General features: G+C 43.4%; 1 protein-coding gene across 1 annotated transcript in view; it reads right to left on the bottom strand.

The window, feature by feature from the left end:
- KIF4A (kinesin family member 4A) overlaps positions 1 to 23,822 on the bottom strand; it is a 114,828-nt gene that overhangs the window by 58,438 nt on the left and 32,568 nt on the right. Inside the window, exons 4-13 of the mRNA XM_068247632.1 lie at positions 21,889 to 22,079; positions 21,710 to 21,799; positions 15,414 to 15,580; positions 15,245 to 15,339; positions 14,362 to 14,481; positions 12,248 to 12,423; positions 12,091 to 12,152; positions 5,683 to 5,815; positions 1,440 to 1,498; positions 1,252 to 1,357 (exon numbers count right to left, since the gene is read on the bottom strand). Coding sequence (XP_068103733.1) covers positions 1,252 to 1,357; positions 1,440 to 1,498; positions 5,683 to 5,815; positions 12,091 to 12,152; positions 12,248 to 12,423; positions 14,362 to 14,481; positions 15,245 to 15,339; positions 15,414 to 15,580; positions 21,710 to 21,799; positions 21,889 to 22,079 — 1,199 coding nt within the window. The remainder of the gene's footprint in view (positions 1 to 1,251; positions 1,358 to 1,439; positions 1,499 to 5,682; positions 5,816 to 12,090; positions 12,153 to 12,247; positions 12,424 to 14,361; positions 14,482 to 15,244; positions 15,340 to 15,413; positions 15,581 to 21,709; positions 21,800 to 21,888; positions 22,080 to 23,822) is intronic.

Below are 23,822 nucleotides of genomic sequence, written 5' to 3' on the forward strand. Positions count from 1 at the left end.
TAAAAATCATTGTCTAAGTTAACTTTCAAGCACTCCTCAAATGAAAAAAAGTGCCAAAAAGTAACTATCAAAATTAGAGTATTTTCTTGCTTTCTTGTGGCTTAAAGCGGGATTGTCCCCATAAAAATCAAATTTCAACAGCAACTGGTCTGAGTGTATTAAGTGATAAAGACGCTAATCCTGCATTCAAAACTTTTTCTGCTGTTATGGTTTGGAGTTCTCACATACTTTATGAGCACTGGCCCTAGTGCCAAAGAGTTGAATGCTGGGAGTTCTTTTTATCTATAATATATTCCTCCTCTTCCATTTCCCTGCCTAGCTTTATCTGAAACACTTCTGCTCACTTGTGTTTACAAGCAAGGCTGAGGTGACTCAGCGATTGGAGGAGACGACAGTGTAGTTCCTAGTATACACCTCAGTGGGAGTGTCTGAAGACTCTGGGAGGAGGGCAGCTAATGCATACACAATGAGCAAGAGAAGGAAGGAGGAAAACATGAGTCAGGGAGGATATGATGTCAGCATTAGCTTGGCAAGATGGCCACTGCCTAGAATAGGATGTTCTGCTTTTCCTTTATAAAATTCACAGGAATCAGTATGTGGATAGCACAATACATCTGTTATGCATGTAGAAGTAGTATTTATCTACTTATGTGTTTTTTTTTTTTCATTTCTAGGTTAGCATGGATGTCGCTTGTTCTTTAAAGGGAACCAGAGACACCAGGAAAAAGATTTTATACATACCTGGGGCTTCCTCCAGCCCCATACGCACTGATCGCTCCCACGCCGCCGTCCTCCGCTTCCTGTATCAGCCAGTTCCGGGTCCCGTAGTTCTGGCCAGTCGGCGTCAGCACGCGGCCAATTGTCCGCATCACAGGGGCTCCCAGCATACCATTACGCATGCGGCTGCATACTGCGCAGCCACACGCGTAAGGGTATGCTGGAGCCCCAGTGATGTGGACAATTGGCCGCGTCCGCCAGAAGTGACGGGACCCGGTACCGGCGGATCCAGGAAGCGGAGGATGGCGGCGTGGGAGCGATCCATGCTTATGGGGCTGGAAGAAGCCCCAGGTATGTATGAAATCTTTTTTTCTTTTGCTATGTCCGGCGTCTCTTGTTCCCTTTTTTTAAGCAGCTAGGGGGGGGGGGGGGGGGGGGGGAAAAGCAAATTTACACGGGAGAAAAAAAAAAAAACACAAAAAAAACCTCAGCAATCTTCTGAACTAAATCAGGTATTTTTAAGCACATTCTCACCTGAAGATGAGCAATAACCTGCTGTAAATTACAAATAACCTCCACGTTTTCTTTCAGCGATTGGTCTTCTAGGGCCTCAATAAGCACCTGCAGATCCACTTTACATCTAAAGTCAGGAGTGTGAAACAATATTAAGTTTTAACAGTCAAATTCTCAGTCATTCAGTTTGTACATAGAAAAGAACTTACGCTTCATGGTGGCGAAGCTGATCAATTTTGCTGGTCATCTTTTCATTTTCCTGTTCAGTCTGTAGAAAAAGTAATAAATTAAAGGCATATTTTTAGTCTGAGCAAGCACTTCATGTGAATTTAAAGCGTGCCTGAACTTGGGTATATAGAAAGAAAAATAAATAAATAAATAAAAGGGCCCATCAGGAAACTGAATTAGAACTGCCTTACTGAACTTCCCCAACCACTAATCAAGGCAAAGTGGAAAGAACACAGCCAATGACACAGCCTCAAAGAGACCCAGAGATTTACTAACAGTTTTATACATCCCTGGGGCTTCCTCCTGCCCCATAAGCCTGGATCACTCCCATGCCGCCGTCCTCCGGTACCGGGTCCCGTCATTTTGGCCAGTCGACGCGAGCGTAGTGCGCTCCCTCCGTACTGCGCAGGTGCATGCATACAGAGCCGGAGGGAGCCCCTGCACATGTGGAAGACTGGTTGTGTCCAGCGGAAGTGACGGGACCCGGTACCGGCGATAGAGGCAGCGGAGGATGGCGGTGTGGGAGCGATCCAGGCTTATGGGGCTGGAGGAAGCCCCAGGTATGTATAAAATCCACGAGTTTGTTTACATGACGTCACTCAGCGCAACATATGATTAGAGAGATGCATGGGGGAGGTAACAGCCAGAAAAAGTGCAGCTTCCGAGAGAAGCCGTCGCTTTTTCAGCGGGGGAGAGGAATCAGTGATCGGGCACCATAGCCCGATTCACTGATTGCCTGGCTAACGAACCGCAGGCCGGGAGTGCGCGTGCACAATCGGCCGCGGGAACGCGCATGGTTCCTGGACGTAGTTTCTATGTCCAGGAACTAAAATAGGTTAATGAAAGATCAGACCAATTTTACCACCTTCCATGTAGTACAAGAACATACTCTACACAGTCTATTCTATTGAGCTGAACTCCCCATCAGATAAAAGCTTTGCAAGATGCTGTACACATTTAAAAGATCAGTATCTGCAAAAGATCTGTTCCTGCAAAATGCATTCATAGTCTATGATATCTGCAGATCCTCATACACACACACACCTTGTTTAACAGACATTCATCTGCAGATCTGACAATCATCTGCAGATCTGAAGATCCATCCTGGTGGATGTGATCTGCAGATGAATGTCTGTTAAACAAAGTGTGTATGAAATCTGCAGATATGATAGACTATGAATGCATTTTGCAGGAACGGATCTTTTGCAGGAACAGATTTTTGCAGATACTTATCTGTTGAATGTGTACAGCATCTTTGTGTCCAGCATCTTGCAAAGATTTTATCTGATGGGGAGTTCAGCTTAACAGAATAGACTGTAGGTATGGCTCTCATACTACACGGAAGGTGGTAAAATTGGTCTGATTTTTAATTAATCTGTCAAGTGTGTATGTAGCATAAGACCAATGCAGAGGTCATATTAGTTCATGGGGCCACACCTGTAGCTCCACTACAAAAAAATGCTCACCTGGACCCACAGGTGCAGAAAGGAGGGGGATGAAAATTCGTGAGGATGGGCTAATGCTCCCTAACCACTCCCATACCAGCAGTCTCTGCCCCCTTAAAGAGAACCCGAGGTGTGTTTAAAGAATGTTATCTGCATACAGAGGCTGGATCTGCCTATACAGCCCAGCCTCTGTTGCTATCCCAAACCCCACTAAGGTCCCCCTGCACTCTGCAATCCCTCATAAATCACAGCCGTGCTGTGAGGCTGTGTTTACATCTGTAGTGTCAGTCTTAGATGCTCCCCCGCCTCCTGCATAGCTCCGGTCCCTGCCCCCGTCCCTTCCCTCCAATCAGCAGGGAGGGAAGGGATGCAGGCGGGGACTGGAGTTCTGCAGGAGGCAGGGAGAGCAGCAGACTGACACTATAGAGTCAAACACAGCCAGCTCTGACAAGCTGTTTGTCAGCAGCATGGCTGTGATTTATGAGGGATTGCAGAGTGCAGGGGGACATTAGGGGGGTGTGGCATAGCAACAGAGGCTGGGCTGTATAGGCAGATCCAGCCTCTGTATGCAGATAATATTCTTCAAACCCACCTCGGGTTCTCTTTAAAGTCCAGAGACTGCTGGTACCAAAGAATGTCAATTCCCGACGAATCGACGCACATTCCAGCCACTCATCCCCGCAGGTACCTCTCTGCCATCACTATGACAGCAGAGCTGTTTGAGCAGGTTAGAAGCCACTTCCATTGGCTCCTGACTCTGTCCAATGTAAGCCAATGGGATTGGCTTACAGTGATGACAGGGTCAGGATCCAATTAAATCAGCTCCTGACCGGCTCACACAGCTCTGCCACAGCAGGCCAAGTGATCTGTGGCGGGGAGAGAGCGACGCCATCAACGGTAGCGTGTGGCAGGATGATTGAAATCTACACCCTGGCAGGTATAACAGGATCAAGACAGGGCATAGATCTCAATCATACAGGTCTGGAAATGGTTAAAGGATATATAAGGTGATAGATACATATAAAGCTTTACTTACTGGGGCTTCTTACAGCCCCTAGAAGTCTGCGTACCCCTCTCCACAGTTCTGCTGTGCTCTAGTGATCAACGGTCCCCTATGCAATAATTGCAGACCCAGCGTGTTGGCGGCTTCTGCGCATGCCTCTTGCAATCCTGTCGCCGGGACCGTTCTGTCCATATGCAGTGCTACTGCGCAAAATAATTACAAGAGGATGACTGTGATCCCGGATATGTAGAGATTTTATAGATAGAAAAAACCTGGTGCGTCCATGGTGCAGGGGCGAGTTTCGCAAATTGTTAGGTCCCCCTTGTGCCCCCCATCTCTGTGCCCCCCCTTTGTCCTGTCTCCTCCCCAATGTACATATTTACACAGCAGCCACGCCAATCCTATATAAGGAAGAGGAGCAAACAACCAATCAGGCAGGGGTGCTGCCCCAGATTGCCAATCACAGCCGCTCACTGTTTCCTTCTTAATAGGAGCAGATTGACTTGAAGACGGGACAACGGCTCAGTCATTGGGGCCAATCACTGCACTCCCTGCTTGCTTCTTAATAGGAGCCGATGGTCGAGGGCAGGACCATAACGGAGCCGTGGTCCCGCCCAAGACCATTGGCTTCCATTAGGAAGCGAGCAGGGAACAGCAAGCAGCTGTGATTGGCAGTCTGAGGCAGCGACACCCACCTAATTGGAAGTTTGCTCAACAAAGAATACTTCTTTAGATCGGAGCAGCGTGGCTGCTATGTAAATCTGTACATCGGGGGACATTGGAGGATAAAAGTAAAGAGGACAGGGGAAACACTGGGACAGGCAAAGAGGGACAGGGGGACGGAGGACATGGCCGCGTGTCTGTATATTTATTTGGACTATAAGACAGACAAGACAGACTCTTCCACACACTCCCCCCCCCCCCCCCCCCCACCCCAAACCATATGGGGAGAATATAGGGTAATTAAAGTTGGCTTTTACTTACCCGGGGTTTCTTCGAGCCCCCCATAATTTCTCAGGTCCCTTGGTGTCCTCCAAGTCCCCTTTATTGTGCCGCTTCCCCCTCGGAAACCACTAATGCTGCGCATTTGTGGTCCCAGCCACGCACTTCAATTGCCCTCCTGTTGCTAGGAGCATTCTGCACAGTTCAGGTCTTTGCAAACTGTTCCATATGCAGAACGCTTCTGGACACAGGAGCGAGATCGAGGTGTGTGTGGCCGGCAGATTTTCAGAGGGGGAAAGCAGCACAACTGAAAGGACCAGATAGAGTACAATATCACCTAGGATTTCTTACCAGGAAAAGTTTAAGAACCACTATTGTATATTGAACATTACTCGAAATTCTGAATTTTGATGGTTCATCTTTTAAATAAAAAGCTTTCTTTGTGGAAATGTTCTTTGTCAACTGTTAAGCTGGGCACACGGTGAGATAATGCACCTCGATGCCGGCGCGTCACCGCTCGTCCCCGCGGCACTTATCGCTTCGTTTTTGCCCATTGTCCACCCGGGAGGGGAGGGGGGTCGGAATCGATCCACGCGGTGATCGGACACATCGGAAATTATCGAGCCATCAGCGGCTCGATTGATAAGAAAATACACCGCCGCGAAATAGTTCTGGCTTCTGTGTAGCCTGTAACAGGACCAATCAATTTCAGGAGAAAGTGAATCTGATTGGGTCAATTTCAAACAACATGTAGTCTGCATGAATCTGTTAATTTCAACTCTGATTCTGTAGATAAAATGTAATTAGGTCAGATAAAAGGGCCTATCTACATACCAGGATAAATTTCTCCAGAACTTGAGCAGTCTGCACAGTAGCCTCAGAAAGTTCCCGGCTTAATTTTCCATTTTCCTCCTCCAAGGTTTTATTTTTTACCAATAGGGACTGTAGATTTTCAGATGGCTCCATGCTAGAGGAGAGGAAAAAACAAACAAACACCAAAGCAAAATGTTAAGAACACACAAAAAAAATTGATTTGACTCCAATTACTGGAGAGGACATTTGCACTGGGCATGGATCTGCTGAACCTAGTTCGAAGAGATCTTGAAATACCAAGTAGTTTGTTAAGAACATAGATGAGAAAGCCCCACATGCATGTAGAAACTGTAGGGCTATTTGAGATGCTCTACAAATGCAGAGTAAAGCTGGCCATACACAAAACAGTCTAATCGCTTAACATACCAACGAGTTTGTGAATACAATAGAATAGATTGTAAAATTAATCACATTTGTCTTCTATGGCAAATTAACGTGGCTTTCTGTAAAGAAATTGGAAATCTACATTCATTAGATTTGATTACATGCGATCTGTCATAAGTATTTTGACTTCTGATTCAATACCTAAAACCAGGGCTGTGGAGTCGGTCCAAAAATCCACCGACCTCGACTCCTCAGTTTAGGATTCCGCCGACTCAGACTCCTAATTTGCATATTACAATCTTATTGATTAACAGTATGTAACGTGAAAATCGTCTCTTAACTGCCAACGCTTAGGAATTTTACAAGACAACTGAAGTGAGAAGGATATGTAGACTACTATATTTATTCCCTTTAGACTAAAACTAGTCCTTGGTAAGAGTACTTGTAAAAGGTACAGACCGGAACAAAGAACATCTATCAGGCTCTAGGCAATGTAACTGTGGGTACATGTAAGAATGATGTGCAGGTACTCTGCAGGGGAATAAGGAGATTCTTCCTCTATTACACATTGTTCATGCACAATCTGAACAAGGTTTATGGGTGATAGACAACACCTCTGTGTTCAATGTGCACAACATTCTCAGTGGATTCCCTGCAGCTCTGTGGGGAGAGCATATGTAGAGTATAGTACTACTGTGTAACAAAGTAAACCTGAGATAGATGAAATTAAAGTTTTATACATACCTGGGGCTTCCTCCAGCCCCCTTCAGGCTAATCAGTCCCTCGCTGTCCTCCTCCGCCACCTGGATCTTCTGCTATGAGTCCCAGGTATGTATAAAGCTTTTCTTTTAATTCGCCATTTTAACAACATATCAATTAATTTGATTTCATGAGCAAAGAGTGCATACATTTGCATAAACCAGCATCAATGCAGAATTATTTCCATCTCATTGACCATCTCTATTAGTGACACGGCTACACATCAGGCTTTATACTTACAGCATAGATGTTATTTCGTATATATAAGAGATTCCTGTGTACACATATATACTGTACAGTCACAATCAGATACGTATATCTGACTTTAAAAATACGTGGACTGCTTTATTGAAGCAGCACAAGTAACTAATTTTGATTGGTTTATTTAATCTTTGTGGACTGAACACAGCTATTATTGTATACCGTATTTTTCGGAATAGAAGACGCTCCGGACCATAAGACGCACCTGCATTTAGAGGACAAAAACCAGGAACAAAAAACAAACAAACAAACTGAACCAACCTGGCGCCTCCATGGTACAGGGTCGTCTTGTGGAGCTTTTTTTTAACACACACACACACACACACACACACACACACACACACACACACACACACACACACACACACACAAGCAGATCTCTAAGCTCATTGATTGGGTTTTTAGGATTTACTTGTAGGATTGTAAGTTACGTTTAAAAGGGTGTTTCAATTACAGATGTATTGATGAGATACAAAAAAATACTTTACTCAAAAACACCTTTTGATTAAAGGCAATTTTGTGAAGTGGTCATAGATAAATGAATGCAGTTTTTGTACTGCAACTGCTGTGCCTTTAATGACATACAGGTATAGTTGGAGGTCTGATAGAATCTGCCCAAATGAAGTTTGTCCAGGTTACCATACTTTGCATCTGAGCCTTTAACATATAGCAGAGCAGATTGTGTCTGTCACTTTGCAGGGATCCTGGATCATAACGTAACCCTCTTGTTCTCTATGGCAGGGACAAAAGCATCAGAGGGGCTGCATGTCACTCACCCCTGTCCCACTGCTCGTCTCTGCTTTATGTCTGGTCGCGCTCCACTCCCCTGCCCTCCGATGTACGTACAGAAGCAGCGCTGCTGTCCTATTAGGAATAAGGGTCAGTGACGTCACACGGCATCTGTATTTACATCGGAGGGATGGGAAGTGAAGCGTGACCAGACAAAGCAGAGGCAAGTAGCATGACAGGGGTGAGTGGCCTGAAGCCCTCGGCTGCTTCAAACAGCCCTCTGTCGCTGAGGGAGCTCAGCGACACTGTCACGCAGTGGGAGACGGCCCTCCCGGACTCACTGTTCATCGTCATGGGCGATTTCAACAAGGCCAACCTCCGCCAAGAGCTTCCCCGCTTCTATCAGCATGTCACCTGCCCCACCAGGCATGCCAACACACTGGACCACTGTTACACGGTCCTGAAGGATGCATACAAAGCCTCCCCTTGGGCAGCTCTAGGTTAATCTGATCATTGTCTCATACACCTGATACCAACTTACAGGAGACGCCTGGAGACATCGAAACCGGTCCTCAAAACCTCCAAAGTGTGGTCAAGCGAAGCTACAACTTCAGGCATGCTTCGACTGCACAGACTGGCAGATCCTGGAATCCCCAAACTTGGACGAATGGGCAGACAATGTTACCTCATACATTAACTTCTGTGAGAATCACTGCATACCAACGAAAACCTTTAAACTCTATCCTAACGACAAACCGTGGTTCTCAAAAAAACTACGGCAACTGCGCAGAAGCAAAGAGGACGCGCACAAGTCAGGAAACCGAGATGAATACAGAAGGGCCAGAAATGACCTGAACAGAGAACTGAGGGCTGCCAAGAAGGGCTATGCGGATAAACTGGAACAATACCTCTCCTGTGACAATACCTCTCCTGTGACAGAGGCGCTCAGTGTTGATGATACTGGCAGATGCTGTTTACTCCCATCTGTTATTGCCTAATGAAGCGGGTTTGTATCCCGTGAAATGCGTTGCACTTTATTTGGAGTATCCAATAAAATTGTTTTGACTGAAAATCCACAGTCGTGTGTTCTGCTTGGAGGGGGTGAGTCCACCACTGCCTCCTCTATTACCAAGATGGGTTTTTAAGTTCTTTTAGTGTTTTTTATCCTATTGGCGCCTCTGTTATCCTATTATCTACATCAAGTCCACCCTTGGTGGAGGGTTGTACCCTTCCTTCTTCAACTACAGAGAGCGACTTTTTAATCCTGAGTGGGGTCAGGACCTGCTTTGACAGTGGTTGCCTACTTGGTAACCCTGGTTTGTGAGTATTAAATATTACTCTATTATACCTTACCAGTACATACTACACTATATTGGGCTCTTGGTGTTCTCTCTTTTTCTCGTGGTAAATATCAGGGTTGTGGAGGTGGAGTCGGGGCAATTTTGGGTGACTGGAGTCAGGAAAAAATGCACTGACTCTTAATGAATTTTAACTAATTAAAATAGAAAATATGATAACATTTTCTATTTCTCAGATACTAGTCATCAAATATTTTATACATACAGTAATAGCTGTGCTTAGTCCACAAAAATGAAATAAACCAATCAAAATTAGTTACTTGTGCTGCTTCAATAAAGCAATCCCCGTATTTTTAAAGTTAGATATACATATCTGATTGTGACTGTATATACACGATGTGTACACAGGAAGCTCTTATATATACTAAACAACATCTATGCTGTGAGTATAAAGCCTGATGTGTAGCCGTGTCACTAAGAGATGGTCAATGAGATGGAAATAATTCTGCGTGGATTCTGATTTATGCAAAATGTACGCACTTTCTTTGCTCATGAAATCAAATAATTTGATATGTTAAAATTTGGTTTGGGGAGTACGAATTAAATGGTACCTGAGAAGGATGAAAAGAAAAGTTTTATACATACCTGGGGCTTCTTCCAGCCCCCTTCAGGCTAATCAGTCCCTCGCTGTCCACCTCCACTACCTGGATCTTCTGCTGAGTCCTGGTAATTCAGCCAGTCAGTGCAGTCCGGCCGCATGCCGCTTCCACAGCCAGGAGCGTGCTGCACCTGCGCAATAGTGCTGCGCAGGTGTAGTACACTCCCGGCGGCGGAGTGTGTGCATGCGCATTACGTCAGACTGGCTCAAGTACCTGGACTCATAGCAGAAGATCCAGGTGGCGGAGGAGGACAGCGAGGGACTGCTGATTAGCCTGAAGGGAGCTGGACGAAGCCCCAGGTATGTATAAAACTTTAATTTCATCTGTCTCAGGTTTACTTTGTTACACAGTAGTACTTAACTCTACATATGCACTCTCCACAGAGCTGCAGGGAATCCACTGAGAATGTTGTGCACATTGAACACAGAGGTGTTGTCTATCACCCCTAAACCTGGTTCAGATTGTGCATGAAGAATGTGTAATAGAGGAAGAATCTCCTTATTCCCCTGCAGAGTACTTGCACATCACTCTTACATGTACCCACAGTTACATTGCCTAGGGCCTGATAGATGTTCTTTGTTCCTGTCTGTACCTTTTACAAGTACTCTTACCAAGGACTAGTTTTAGTCTCCATATCCTTCTCACTTCAGTTGTCTTTTAAAATTCCTAAGTGTTGGCAGTTAAGAGACGAATTTCATGTTACATACTTTCAAATCAACAAGATTGTAACATGCAAATTAGAGGAGTCGGAGTAGAGGAGTCGGTGGAATCCTAAACTGAGGAGTCGGTGGATTTTTGTACCGACTCCACAGCCCTGGTAAATCTTTCCTGTGCTTCTAATAAATTTTAAGTATGAGCAAACTTTCCAGCAGCCATGTATTATAACTCCGTCTCATACAAGAATTAAATCACTTCATTAACAGAGCAATTTTCACTACCCATTCACTTCTCATTGACTTGCATAGACAAATCTACGCCCCGCAGCAATAAGTGGGATTTATAGTCCCTCCCCTCAAATGTGTTCCAGATTTGATGGTCACCCTATTCTTTCTACGGTGCTTAATAACCATAGAAAGGATTCCAAGACCACACCATGACTGCTGACAAATTGGGGGTGCTCAGTTGTCAAGGAAGAGTGGTTATATAGTATACAAAGAGCCTTCATCATTCTTGATGTGTAGTATCCTTTTGCAATTAATGGTGGGTGCAAAGGGATGCCAAAGGGGCGCAAAGGGATGTAGGCTGAAACAATGGGCTCTGTTCACAAAAAACTTCTCATAAATGTCTTATCTAATTAAAAAAATAACCTTTTAGCACATTGACAAGCAAAATAATCACTTAAAGTTGTTCCTTATCTTTATTTCAATATTACTTTTCTTACCTTAATTATATTATATTTTTGCTCTTTGGAAGCTTAAAAATGTAACAAATAAGGTGAAAAAAAAAAAAAAGGGGGAGGAAAACCGGTGAAAAAAAAAATCATGTGAATCATGCCCAATGAGAAACGGAGGAGAATTCAGGGTATCTTTTCCACCATGACATACTGTTGCCATGATTTCCAAAAAGGTTCCAATGGAAGAGTACTTACAGCTGCCTGCAGAAATGTGATGTCCGTTACGAAAAGCCTTATGCACAAAAAGCAGGCAGCGCATGGCAATTTTACTGGTACTAATTCCAGGGAAGCAGCACCTGTTACACTTTTATTGGGGTATACATGTTAGCATACCAACACGCAAGGCACTAATAGTGTACATGGCCGCTGCCCCCCCAGGTGTTCATACTGGTAAAATAAATTGTGTGCTGCCTGCTCATGGCAAATACATATATGCAAACTAAAAGTTCAGGGACACTTAAAATGTGAATAAAGAAATGGTTAAGTATGTGAAAAATCCAGACAATGGCTAGATTAAAGGACCAGTATTCTATTGCTACTTTATGACAGCTATCCATTTCATCCCATAAAGGCACGAAAAAACGGTACACTGTGATGCATTCTCTTTACAGGACCTGCTCACACAAGATGATTGCTTAGATGGCACAAACTGGGAAGGAAAAAAATATTGTCTGGGAAAGAATAGGAAAACACGAGCATGATTAGACTGGTTATGAGACAGGCGTGTTTACTGAGTGCACAATAAGATGAGGAAATGGCAGGAGAAATTATGTACTAGGTATGTACAGTAGGTGGGAGGGGGGTGGTTAGAGGAAAAGGGTAGATTAGCATAAAAATACACAGTGTCTAAGATTGTACTTGTCTTTGTAAGGGACGAAATCATTTATTCCGTGTGAATCATCATAAGGTGAACAAATAGAATTATTGGGCCAATGGTTGTACTTGCCTTGTTAAAACAGGCAATGTCCCTCCGTGGGCTTGCAGTAACAAAACCTGCAAATCTTGCACCTGTAAGAGTAAACAGATGCATTACACAAAGGCAAACCAAATTGTGATATCTGCATTCTCCAATTATTGCAAATTTTCATTTTTATTTTTTTTACCTGCTGCTTCAGTCGTTGAAGCTCTGCTGCTTGTGGATCTGTATTTACTATCGGCTTATTTTTGATCTTCCTGGCTCTGTCTGCATAACGCAGAGTACTTATAGTCTCCTCCATGTTGGAATCAGCAGGACTGACACATGCTATCATCAGGGTATGACTGTTCCCACCAAGAGAATCTGAAAATATAAAAATACTACATAATCCCTCCAGTGGTGCAGCATACGGTAGCATTTCATGGGGGCTATAGGAATTCAGTGGCTTGCCCCCTCCACTTGCCTTGCCTCTAAATGTATATGCCCTAGTGGAACTACAGTCACCAGATACTACAGTTAAGATATCAACCAGCATGTATAGGAGTTGGCAGATTCCTGTATGTATCACTTGGATACAGCCCAGAGCAAAGGAGAGAAAGGCATTTTTCTGCTACAGAGCCAGCAGTGAGTTCATGTTAATATGTGGGGTTTGTAGATCCACTAGTGTTTGTAGATCCAGCTAGTGTTCTCACCAAGCAAAGATTTCTTAAAGTGATCCCGATCCAAAGCTTGGGATCAAAATAAGATATTTACCTGAAGAGAGGGACGCCTCTGGATCTTAGAGGCTTCCCTCGGTGCTCCGATGTCATCCTCTGTTACAAGCGCCAGCACGGCCGTGCATGCACAAAAGCATGGAGCTGCTCTGGCTTACTATGCATTTGCGGGCAGGCTTGAGCAGCTACAATACAGGATGATATACACAATGTAATGGAGAGGAAACTAGTTTTTACAGGATGAGCCTTGACGCTAATCTTCCATGGGGCCGCGCTCAGCGACGAGAGACGACAGAGCACCGAGGGAAGCCTCAATAGCATCCTAAGGTAAATATCTAATTTTGTATCCGAGCCTCAGACACAGGTACACTATAACCATTTCAGCCCGCGGGTATTTTTCATCATATGGACGAGAGGAATTTTCCCCTTTCAGCGCTCCTCCATTTCATTCCTCAATAACTTATCACTACTTATCACAAAAATGATCTATACCTTGTTTTTTCCACCACCAATTAGGCTTTCTTTGGGTGGTACATTATGTTAAAAATTATTTTATCCCAAATGCATTGACAGGAATAATACAAAAATGAAAAATATATATATATATATATATATATATATATATATATATATATATATATATATATATATATATATATATATATATCTCAGTTTTCGGCCATTACAGCTTAAAAATAATACATGCTACCGTAATTAAAATCCACACATTTGCACCGGTTATTGCAACGTTAAAATTATGTCCCTAGTATAATGTATGGTGACAATATTTTATTTAGAACTAAAAGGTGCATTTTTTCAGTTTTACATCCATCACTAATTTTGGGCCCATTATTTAATAAGATGCCCTATTGACAGATTTTTTTTTTTTTCCCCCTATAGTCAGTAGGTGTACTTTACTAGTTAGCCACAAGATGTTACCACTGAGCAAAATTCTATGTAGCGTACAATTACGCTGCATAGGATACAATGCATTGTTACATTGTAGCAAGTGGAAGTGACGTAGGCTTCCATCGGAAGCCTCCGATCACAGTGGCGACGGGGAGATTCTAAATGGAAACATTTCCATTCATAAATTTAACGATCGGGTGGCGGAAACGACGGCAGGAGATAGCGTGGTGGCTCCATTTACAGAACAGTATTTATTCTCGGCGGACATGCTCGGATTGGCACAGGGGACCTTTGTCCCCTGCAGCCAATCCCCCCCTGCTAGCAGCAGTGTGATCGCAGGCATCTGCCCGCAGGATCGCTTGCAGACCCCCCCCCCCCCCCCAAACTGCAGGGACGTCCCTGCGGCTCTAGCACCTGCTGCTGCGACGTGAAGCTCACGTCCGCGCGGCTGAAATGGTTAAAGGACAACTGAAGTAAGAAGAATATAGAGGTTGCCACATTGACTTCCTTTTAACCACTATCAGTTGCCTGGAAGCCCTGCTGGTGGTTGCAGAGTTGGACAATGAATTGTGGGGGGTGAGTAGGCTAGTTATTAAGCCCAGGAACCTCAGGATGCATGTTTGTCATATAACAGTTAACAGTGTTCATTTAAGCACAGCAAGAACATATTCACTCTCACCTTGTAGAAGACGTGTTAACTTGGAATCTCTGTAAGGCACAAATCCACCTTTCTTAGATTCATCACCTAACGCACTGATGACATTTCCCAAACACAGCAAACCACGGTTAATACTGATACCTTTTGGAGAAAGAAAAATGGTTTAGCGTAGTTCAAATCTACCTGTGGCACAGTGGATTGTATTAATGCATTCATACATTTGCCAGATACTTAAAGTGGTATTGAACTCCCTAAACTAAAATTGTATTACCTACTCTTAGGCATGTGAAAAAAAAAAAAGTTAAAAGTTTTTCCTGTGTGTATATAAACATTTACTTTCAATGCAGAAAGACGCAAAAGTTTGTCCTGCTCTGCTAAAAATTGGCAAATGTAAACATTGCCGGCCACGGGGAAAAAGAAAAAAAAATGGTGGTAGGATGTTCAGTGTAGCTGTGCATCTTTGCAGGACGTTTTTAGAAATAAAACGTAAATTATAAAAAGAAAGCAAACACTGGCCACGATAGTAAATCAGTTCAAATTACTGTATGAGCTTAGCGATCAACTCCCGAACTTAAATATCTGACACCGCTAATACACATTACCATAGGCTAGTGCTGAAAAACTATTTCTGTAAGAATCAAACTACATTATAATAATAATCCGAACATTTATATAGCGCTTTTCTCCTGTCAGACTCAAAGCATTTAAGAGCTGCAACCACTGGGACGCGCTCAGGAGGCCACCCTGCAGTTTAGGGAGTCTTGCCTTGAACTACTTACTGAATAGGTACTGACTCTAGCCAGGATTCGAACCCTGGTCTCCCATGTTAAAGGCAGTACCCTTAACCAGTACTCTATTCAGCCACATTCTTAGCATTTGTAAACTATCTCAGATTGGAACTAACCTTCCTTTAGACGTTCACCCTCTGCCTTGGTCTTTTTCTGCCTTTCAGAGCCAGCCAGATCAACAAGGTGCAACTTGGAGTGGAAACTCTCGTTTCTGGAATACAAAAAAAAACTGGTTAGAAAATGAACACCGCTTATGCCACCTTGGATTTCAGTCATTCAACTTACTTGTCACCTGCTTTTCTCTGCTCTATAGTAATAGTGAATATGGCATGTGATCTGGATGACTGAGAGTTCATAGCTGTAGAAGCCACAGTGCGAGCATTGTTGCCCTGCTCCAGGCAAGAGATTGTGTCCATGGCAGTCTTCACATCACGTTCAGTTAATCCACAGATCTGAAATTGATGAAGAAAAAAAATAATGATTTGACAGGCTCCAAAAATTAACACCTTTACTGTGCATAAGCAGCATTTACTGTCTCTGGGGAGTTGCTTTAGGAGATTAAAGGTGGCCATACATTAGACAATACCTACCAGATCAACCACCAAATAGATCAGATTTTGTTCAGAGACTGATTTATTGCCTGCCCATACGGCAGACAGATGTGGGCAGGCCCCAGCGACTGTTGCAGGCTAACCTGTCACATTGGTACGACTCCTGGGGCCCTATGCTCCATTCACTTTTTCTCCTAGGTGATATTTTTAAGCTTGTAAATAAAATGCTTTTTAAGCCAACAGAAAGCAAGAAGATATTTAAAATTGATAGTACTTAAAGGAATACTATCGATGTATGCATTTATTTTTAAATGCTGTATGTTGTAGCACACATTAGGACAAGTACTAGGAGCAATTTGATTCCTCACACAGCTGTTCCTCTCAGCTGTAAAATCCTCCGTCCGTTTTGGCCGTCAGTGTTTGATACAAATGTATCTATATGCTGAGGGCTCCCAGAGGGCTAAGCCCATGTCTGCACAGGGGAGTTGCTATCAACTCCTCAGTTTATAGTTTAATTATCACCTTGCTGAAAGAATCTTATTGATATGGTGGTAAGGGGTTAAAGATTCTAGCAATGTGTGTTTATTATCTTTGCTTCTCTTGACTGATAAAGATACTAATAATGCTAATTGTAGACAGTGGTCTGCCCCTCTCAGCAGCTTGTAAAGTGGATGCAGCCTGGAGTGAATCTCCTCAAGCAGGCAGCCAGTCTGAGTGTAAACACAGACTATTGTTTATAGCTAGTTATATTCCAGCAATATTCCAGCTCATTTAGTTACCTGTTACCACCTCAGATCAGCCTATTTCTCCTCATGTCTCCTGCATGCTGTGAGTGACACTGAAATATATTTGTGAGCTGTGTGACAGAGTAACCAAGCAGCTCAGGGTGACCCAAACTACTATGAGCTGTGTGAGAAATGAATTTTTAAGCAGGGATAGCAAGAGAGAGACCTGGGTGAATAAATAAAGTGCCCCTAGCACTAGTGGTAATGTGTACACTAATATACAGTATTAAAAAAAAAAGTCGTTTCAATCGATAGTACTCCTTTAAGTACCTACCAACTTACCTACTTGTTGGTACTTTTTTTAGTTGAAAAGTGCAGAAAAGTTATCTTAAATCAAAGATGAAATATCTCCTAGGAGAAAAAACTAAGGTGAAAAGTGAATTGCATATGGGCCCTGGTCTCCTTTTGTATCAATCGTCTTTATTAATCGCCACCACGGGGGCGTCTGTACTACACAACACTGTCGCATGTAGTTATGTCACATGTGCCGGTGTTACGTGGTACAGGCGCACCCAGCAGCAATGGAGAAAGATGCCAGACACAGGAGACGACCAGGAGTCGTCGTGTGACAGCCCTGCATCAAAATACAGTACAGTAGAATCCCTTAAAAGTTAACTCCAAGGGACCAGGAAAAGTAGTTTACTATATCAGAATTGGTCATACATTGTATATTTATACAGATGCATTTGCTGGGACCGAAGAACTGAGTTTTACTATATCAGAGTTTACTATAAACGAGGATTCTACTGCAATATATGGGTACCCCAAATACCGGAAAATTGTACTTACCTTCGGTAAATTTTCCTTTCCTGTATGAAATCCATGTCAGCATAAATTGGGTTAGCTCCGCCCTCCCCATTCAGGACTGGTAACTATAAATTAAATGGCAGTCGGCCCTGCTTTGTCATTAGCTTAATCCGAGTAACGGGTGGGAAATTCCATGCTGACATGGATTTCATACAGGAAAGGAAAATTACCGAAAGTATACAATTTTCCGGTTTCCAATATGAATCCATGTCAGCATACTTCGGGATTTAACGATCATCCATTGGACCAAATAAACAGGGTGGGTCTTAATGCTTCTCAAACAATTATATTTTCGATACTTAAAAGTGGAATATAACCCAGAATTTCTTCTTTGCTCTAATAGATTATTCTCAGCATATTATATACAGCCAGCATTTTTTTTTTTTTACTAGATCACCATTCAAAGGGTTAAACACGCTTAATGCTGGGCATACACGGCTCAACGCAGGCTTATCAATCGAGCCGCTGATGGCTCAATTGATAATATCAGTCGTGTCCGATGACTGCGGGGGATCGATTCCGCGCTCGATACCCGTGGGCGGACAATAGCGGCGAATCGAGCAGAAGATAAGCGCCGGCGGGGACGAGCGGGAATCGATCCGGGTGGACGAGCAGGGGCGTGGCGGGAGTCGATCCGGCGGCTAATAGGCCGCCGGATCGCCCCGTGTATGCCCAGCATTAGAAGCTTCAGTTTCTGCACAGCCTGCCACATCCAAATGTTAAACAATGGTTATCTTGTGTTTACTTAAACGTATCAAGTAAGGAATGTGACACATTGACTGTGGAGAAGCTCCCGGAGACAGACAAAGAGTCAAGGCACGTCTGCCTGAATGAATAAAAGCAGTTAATAAAATGCAGTCAGCTCACAAAGTGAAAACTGTAATTATGGGAAGCTATAACATAAATGAATAATACTTATGCACAAATGCAAATATGATAACCGTATGGCATATAAAAAGTAGGAAAATATGTTTTTATTGAATATTATGTCCGGGTTTTAAACCACTTTAATCAAATAAAAAAGAAAAAAAATACAAGAAAAAGATAACATCTCTTCTATCATTCATTATGCACAGAGGCTAGCACTTTACACCCAAACTCGATCGAAGTCGTTGCAGCCGGATCCACTTTGTAATGGGATATGAATGTATGGGTCGACGACCAATTTGCTGCTTTGCAGACAACATCTGGTGACACGTTGGCATAAGCTGCCCATGAAGCTGACATGCCTCTTGTTGAGTGTGGTCTTATTTGTTCTGGAGGTTGTTTGCCCATAACTATATGCGATTCTGTAACCAACTCGATATCGTCCTGGTGGTTGCTGCATACCCTCTTCGATATCCAGAAGGGACTACGAACAGTCTGTTTTGCGGATTTCATTCATTTTTTCCAGGTAAATCCTCAAAAGTGATGGTATGTCCAAAGAGTCAGGATTATCTCCGTTTGCCTCTGAAAACTTTGGCAAGTCCCACTGTTGGTTAAAATGGAAACTTGTTGCTACTTTTGGGATGAACTGTTGTACCGGTCTGAGAGTCACTCGGTCCAGAAAGAATTCCAAGTAAGGTGGCGCACAGCCTAATGCCTGCAGCTCTGATGCCCTTCTGGCCGATGTTATGGCTACTAAAAATATTAACTTGGTTGTGAGGTTGGTTAGACTTCATTCTCCCAACGGTTCAAACAGTGATTTTGTTAATCCTTGTAGTACTAGTGGTAAGTCCCACTGTGGACAGAAGTTACGTCTTGCCGGTCTTATTTTGGAAACGACACGAATAAACTGCATTACTAGTGGACTAAATGCCCATCTGTGGTTTGTGAGAGCAGATATCGCAGAAACATGTACTTTTAGTGTATTTACTCAAAGACCTAATTATAAAAAGAGACTAACAAAATTTTTAACAGCATTTCTCTTATCCTACAAGTTCCTAAGACTGTTCCATTGTGCTTTGGCTTACTGCAGCACTTTCTACTTGCACCGTCTCTGTAATAAATCAGATCTTTCCCCTGTCGGATTTGTCGCCTGTGTCTGGAAGGCTCCCAACTCTTCAGTAATGTGAACAAGTTAACCCCTTCCACGCCCCTCCAGTGCTCGTGTGAGGTTTATTCCTCACAAACAACGTCCCTGCTCTCACTGTCAGCTTGTCTGCTATCTGTGAGGCTGATAAACAGACTGATAAACTGAACAAAGAATAGCTGGCTGAGGAGGAAGCTGCCTGTCAGGCTGACAGGAGTGCAGACCTGAGACTCCAGGCTCTAAAGACACAGCTTGTCATGCTTCATTGACACATAGCTCTTTCAAAACTTGCACATAACCGCTGGAGACTGAATTCAATGTGTATCTCACTGAATTTTCTGTGTACTCACTGTGTATTAACTGAGTTGATGTACTTCCTGTTTTGGTGGCTATCTTTTCTATTTACAAAACAATTTATAAAACAGTTTTTTTACCCGCTTTATTGCAGCGGAGAGCAGCGAACATATTAGAGGGGGCTAGGAGATGACCCCAAACAGGCAGGGATGTTTGTTTATACTTCATTTTGTTTATACAGGATTCTCTTTAAAGTGACCCTTCAGCAATAACTCGTTTAGATATTGATATAAGGTTCTACCAAGGAAAAACCAAATACTCCTGAAATCTGCTCTTCCAGTTCCATATTTTCTGATGAAGTTGATGCACTTGCCATGTAATTAATCATGGAAGTACTAGCAACTGCTTGTTCCTCCAGTGACTGTTGCACTAGCGCCTTAACATATGTGGGTAAGTCCTCCATATACGGATCCTCCTCTACTTGAGGTGAATGAACTGAAGACAAGTATAACAGACTGCCTTTCCTGTCATTGGCCTATGTCCACAAATCCAGCTGAATCTTCTCTCCTCCTGCTTAGAATCACTGTTTGATTTTTTAGAAGAGTTGCTACGATTAGACCTTGAAGATCATCATTTTGAGGGCTGCAACAACAATAGATAATGTTGTTGAAATAGCACTTTAAAACCCTACCTAACTCACACGTCTAAACTCTTACCTATCAGTATTATTCTGTTCGGTCTCTTGGGCAGTGGCCTCCCTACCTCTTCCGAGCAAATAACTGCAAGGAGAATGAGGCAGGGTGAATATAAATAACTCATGCAGAAGCTGGCTGCAATACACAGTAATTTTTACATACATGTATGCTTAAGGGAAGGCGATAAGAAGAAGCTTCTACTTCTCTCTTCCTCTTTCCAGAGTGCTGCCTAAAATTTAAGAGTCAGAACATTTTCATCAGCGACCGACAGTAGGCACTAACAATTATTCCGTCTGTGCGCTAGATTAGAGCGCTCACATACCTTCACCACGATCGGTCTGCTCCCCGCACTCCTGACAGCCTTGCACTCGCTGCTCGCCTCTATGCACGTCTTCTAAATAGCCGACGTCTTCCTGAATGCTGTGCGCATGCGCCCGCTCTGACGCACTTCCTGTAGGGAACTTCTGGTCTATTGTATGCGTTCCACGTGTTGGAACGCGGAAGCTCGGGTCCCGATTCCCAACCATCTCTGCTAGCCAATGCCCCGCTGTAGCAAACAAGGGCGCTTTTATACCCGCAACACCCTGGGAACAGAAACCAGGGATTTTACTTCACTCCAGCCCACCATTTAGTGACTATGGAGAGAGGCATCGCAAAAGGGAGGCTGACCTTGCACAGAGGACTGTAAAAACAGCCAGCTAAGAGTAAAGAATTATTTCCACAACGTTGCCAGTCCTGAGGAATGGACAGAATGAAAAAAAAGAGCAGGGGGCAGGCCGACTGCCATTTAATTTATAGTTACCAGCCCTGAGTGGGGGAGGGCGGAGCTAACCTGATGTATCCTGACATGGATTCATATAGGAAAAAAACAATTTCAATGTTTTCTCCATGCTTGTGCAGGCTTAGGCCGCTAGCAGATCCGCAAAACGCTAGCGGTTTTTGAAACGCCCTTTCTTATTTTTATGAAGCATTTCAGCTAGCATTTTGCGGTTTTGGGTAGCGTTTTTGGTGTAGAAGATTTCATATATTGTTACAGTAAAGCTGTTACTGAACACCTTCTGTAACAAAAACGCCTGCAAAACCGCTCTGAACTGGAGTTTTTCCTATACTTTACATTGGAGGCAGAAACGCCTCCAAAATCCAAAAAATGCCTCAGCCCGGGACTATGCGTTTCAGCAAAACGCCTCCCACTCTGGTGTGAACCACCCCATTGAAATACATTACCCATGCGTAACGCGAGAAAACCCACTCGGTGTGCACCAGCCCAGTACACTCTGGATTTCTCCCAAATTGCTTCAACCATGGAAGTTTAGTTATTCTATTCATGTTAAATTGAATCCCTCAGAAACAAGAGCAGATTCGATGGAGACTGGTTCAAGTATCTCTAAGCAGAGGTGGAGATCAGTAGAATGGAAACTAAAAGAATGACTTTACATACCTTAATACCTTCTTTGGGATCTTCACGGATGCTTATTGGACTCGCTTTCTCACGTAAAACTAGAAGATCAAGAATGTCTTCATTGTAGATCTGGAAAGTACAAATACAACTTAAATCTGTTAGTATATAGTCCTAAAAAAATAGAAATAATGCCACAAACTTCCAGTCAGTAGGCTTACCTCTAAATAAGACACTTTTAAAAGGAATTCCCAATCAGCCCTTTTCTCAATTTCCGTGAATAAAGCTTTAACAACTCTTGGGATGACTCCCACTGTTGGCTCATTCTCCTGATCTTGGGTATAAGCTCCACCCATGGAAAAAGTCTTCCCAGAGCCTGTCTGTCCATAGGCAAGGACTGTTGCATTATAACCTAAATGCAAAGTATTTTAGAAAAAAAATAAAATAAAAATCATTGGTCTACAGCAGAGATGCCCATTTGTTAGATTGTCATCTACTGGTAGATTGCAAAGGACTTCTGGGTAGATCCCACACTGTCCACCTGAGTGAAATACGCATCGTACTGTCTGACTTGGATAACTTTAGCACAATATGCTGTGCATGTTTTGCACAGCAGTGTGAAGAATTATGTTGCTGCAAGGTGGGGACTACAATTAGAACCATAATGTGCTATTGCTGATTACAATTTTGCCAGGCACTCAGGCCCATATGCAATTAACTTTTTCTCCTGCGTTTTCTCCTACGTGATATTTTTAAATTTGTCAATAAAATGCCTTTTAAGGCACCAGAAAGCAATACAAAATCCACTTCCTGTAAACTGCTTGTCCCAGTGCCAAGCTGCATAAAATATTCATTAAGTTTGTATGACACTTAGTATTAAAAAGGAAGGGAACACCGAGAGCCTAATATATAATGTAGTATGTACCGGCAATAATGGTAGAATTGAAGAGTATAAAAATACTCAGACCAGGATTACCTCATGGTCAACCACTGTAACAGCAGGTGAGATTAGACCTGTCCCACACAAGATTAAGAAGTCGCTCTCTGAAGATAGGAAGAAAGGGGTATATTGCCCCTCCACCAGGGTGGACACAAGTATTTATGTATGGTGAACAGAGGCGCCAAAAGAGTAAAACTAAAATAGGTTAAAAATTGTTTGGAAAGTAGCGGTGGACTCACCTTCTTTAAGCAGACACTAACTGTCAATTTTAAAAAAGGACAAATTTCTTAGATACTCCACAGAATGATGCAACACGTTTCACAGGTAAAGTCCTGCTTCTTCAGGCAATGAAACGGGGAGTATAAACAGTATGCTGTCAAAGATGCACCAGTGCATCTGTGCCTGCCTTTCCTTTAAGACTATAGGTATTGAACATTTGAAATGTCGTAACTTTCTGTGAAACCTTGGTTTGGGTCTGTGGCTCTGGTATCTGAGACATATCTCTAATTTATAGTAGTCTTGCGGGTGTTCGCATCTCCAGCACAGCAACACTTAGTGTTATTTAGTTGCCATCCACTAATTGCAGTCTTATTGTTTGTTCTAGACATTGTTGGATGATGAAGGGATGAGTCCTGAAAGGTCAGCTTTTACCTGCAAAAATTAAACATTACACTGGCAGTGCGGCCTTTTCTGTTTAGCTCCAATGGACTTAAAAGTGTACCCGAGCTGAAGCTTGGGTACAAACAGATACTTCCCTAAAGCGAGGGAAGCCTTAGCATCCTATTGAGGTTTCCCTCTGCTCTCTGATGTCTCCCGTCCCTGAGTGTGCCCCACCCCAGAAGTTTAGTTACAAGATGCAGCTCCTTTTCTTGCAGTGCGGCAGCATGAACCCACTCTGCACAATAAGCTGGAGCCGCAGGCACAGTGCTACTGTGCATGCGCAGCTGTGCTGGAGTTTATACTGCATGGCCATGAGGCAAGTAAAGGGAGCTGCATGGCCCAGATGGGGGGGCCATGCTCAGCGACAGGGGGCATTGGACCACCGTGGGAAGCCTCAACGGGATCCCAAAGCTTCCCTCTTCAGATGAGCATCTTATTTTGATCCTGAGCTTCAGCTCAGGATTGCTTTAAAAGGACAACTAAACCCAGAAGAATATGGAGTCTGCCATAGTTATAGTATCCCTCTGCCTCTAATACTTTTAGCCATAGACCCTG

Source organism: Hyperolius riggenbachi, chromosome 8, assembly GCF_040937935.1.
Source record: "Hyperolius riggenbachi isolate aHypRig1 chromosome 8, aHypRig1.pri, whole genome shotgun sequence".
Taxonomy (NCBI): Eukaryota; Metazoa; Chordata; class Amphibia; order Anura; family Hyperoliidae; genus Hyperolius; species Hyperolius riggenbachi.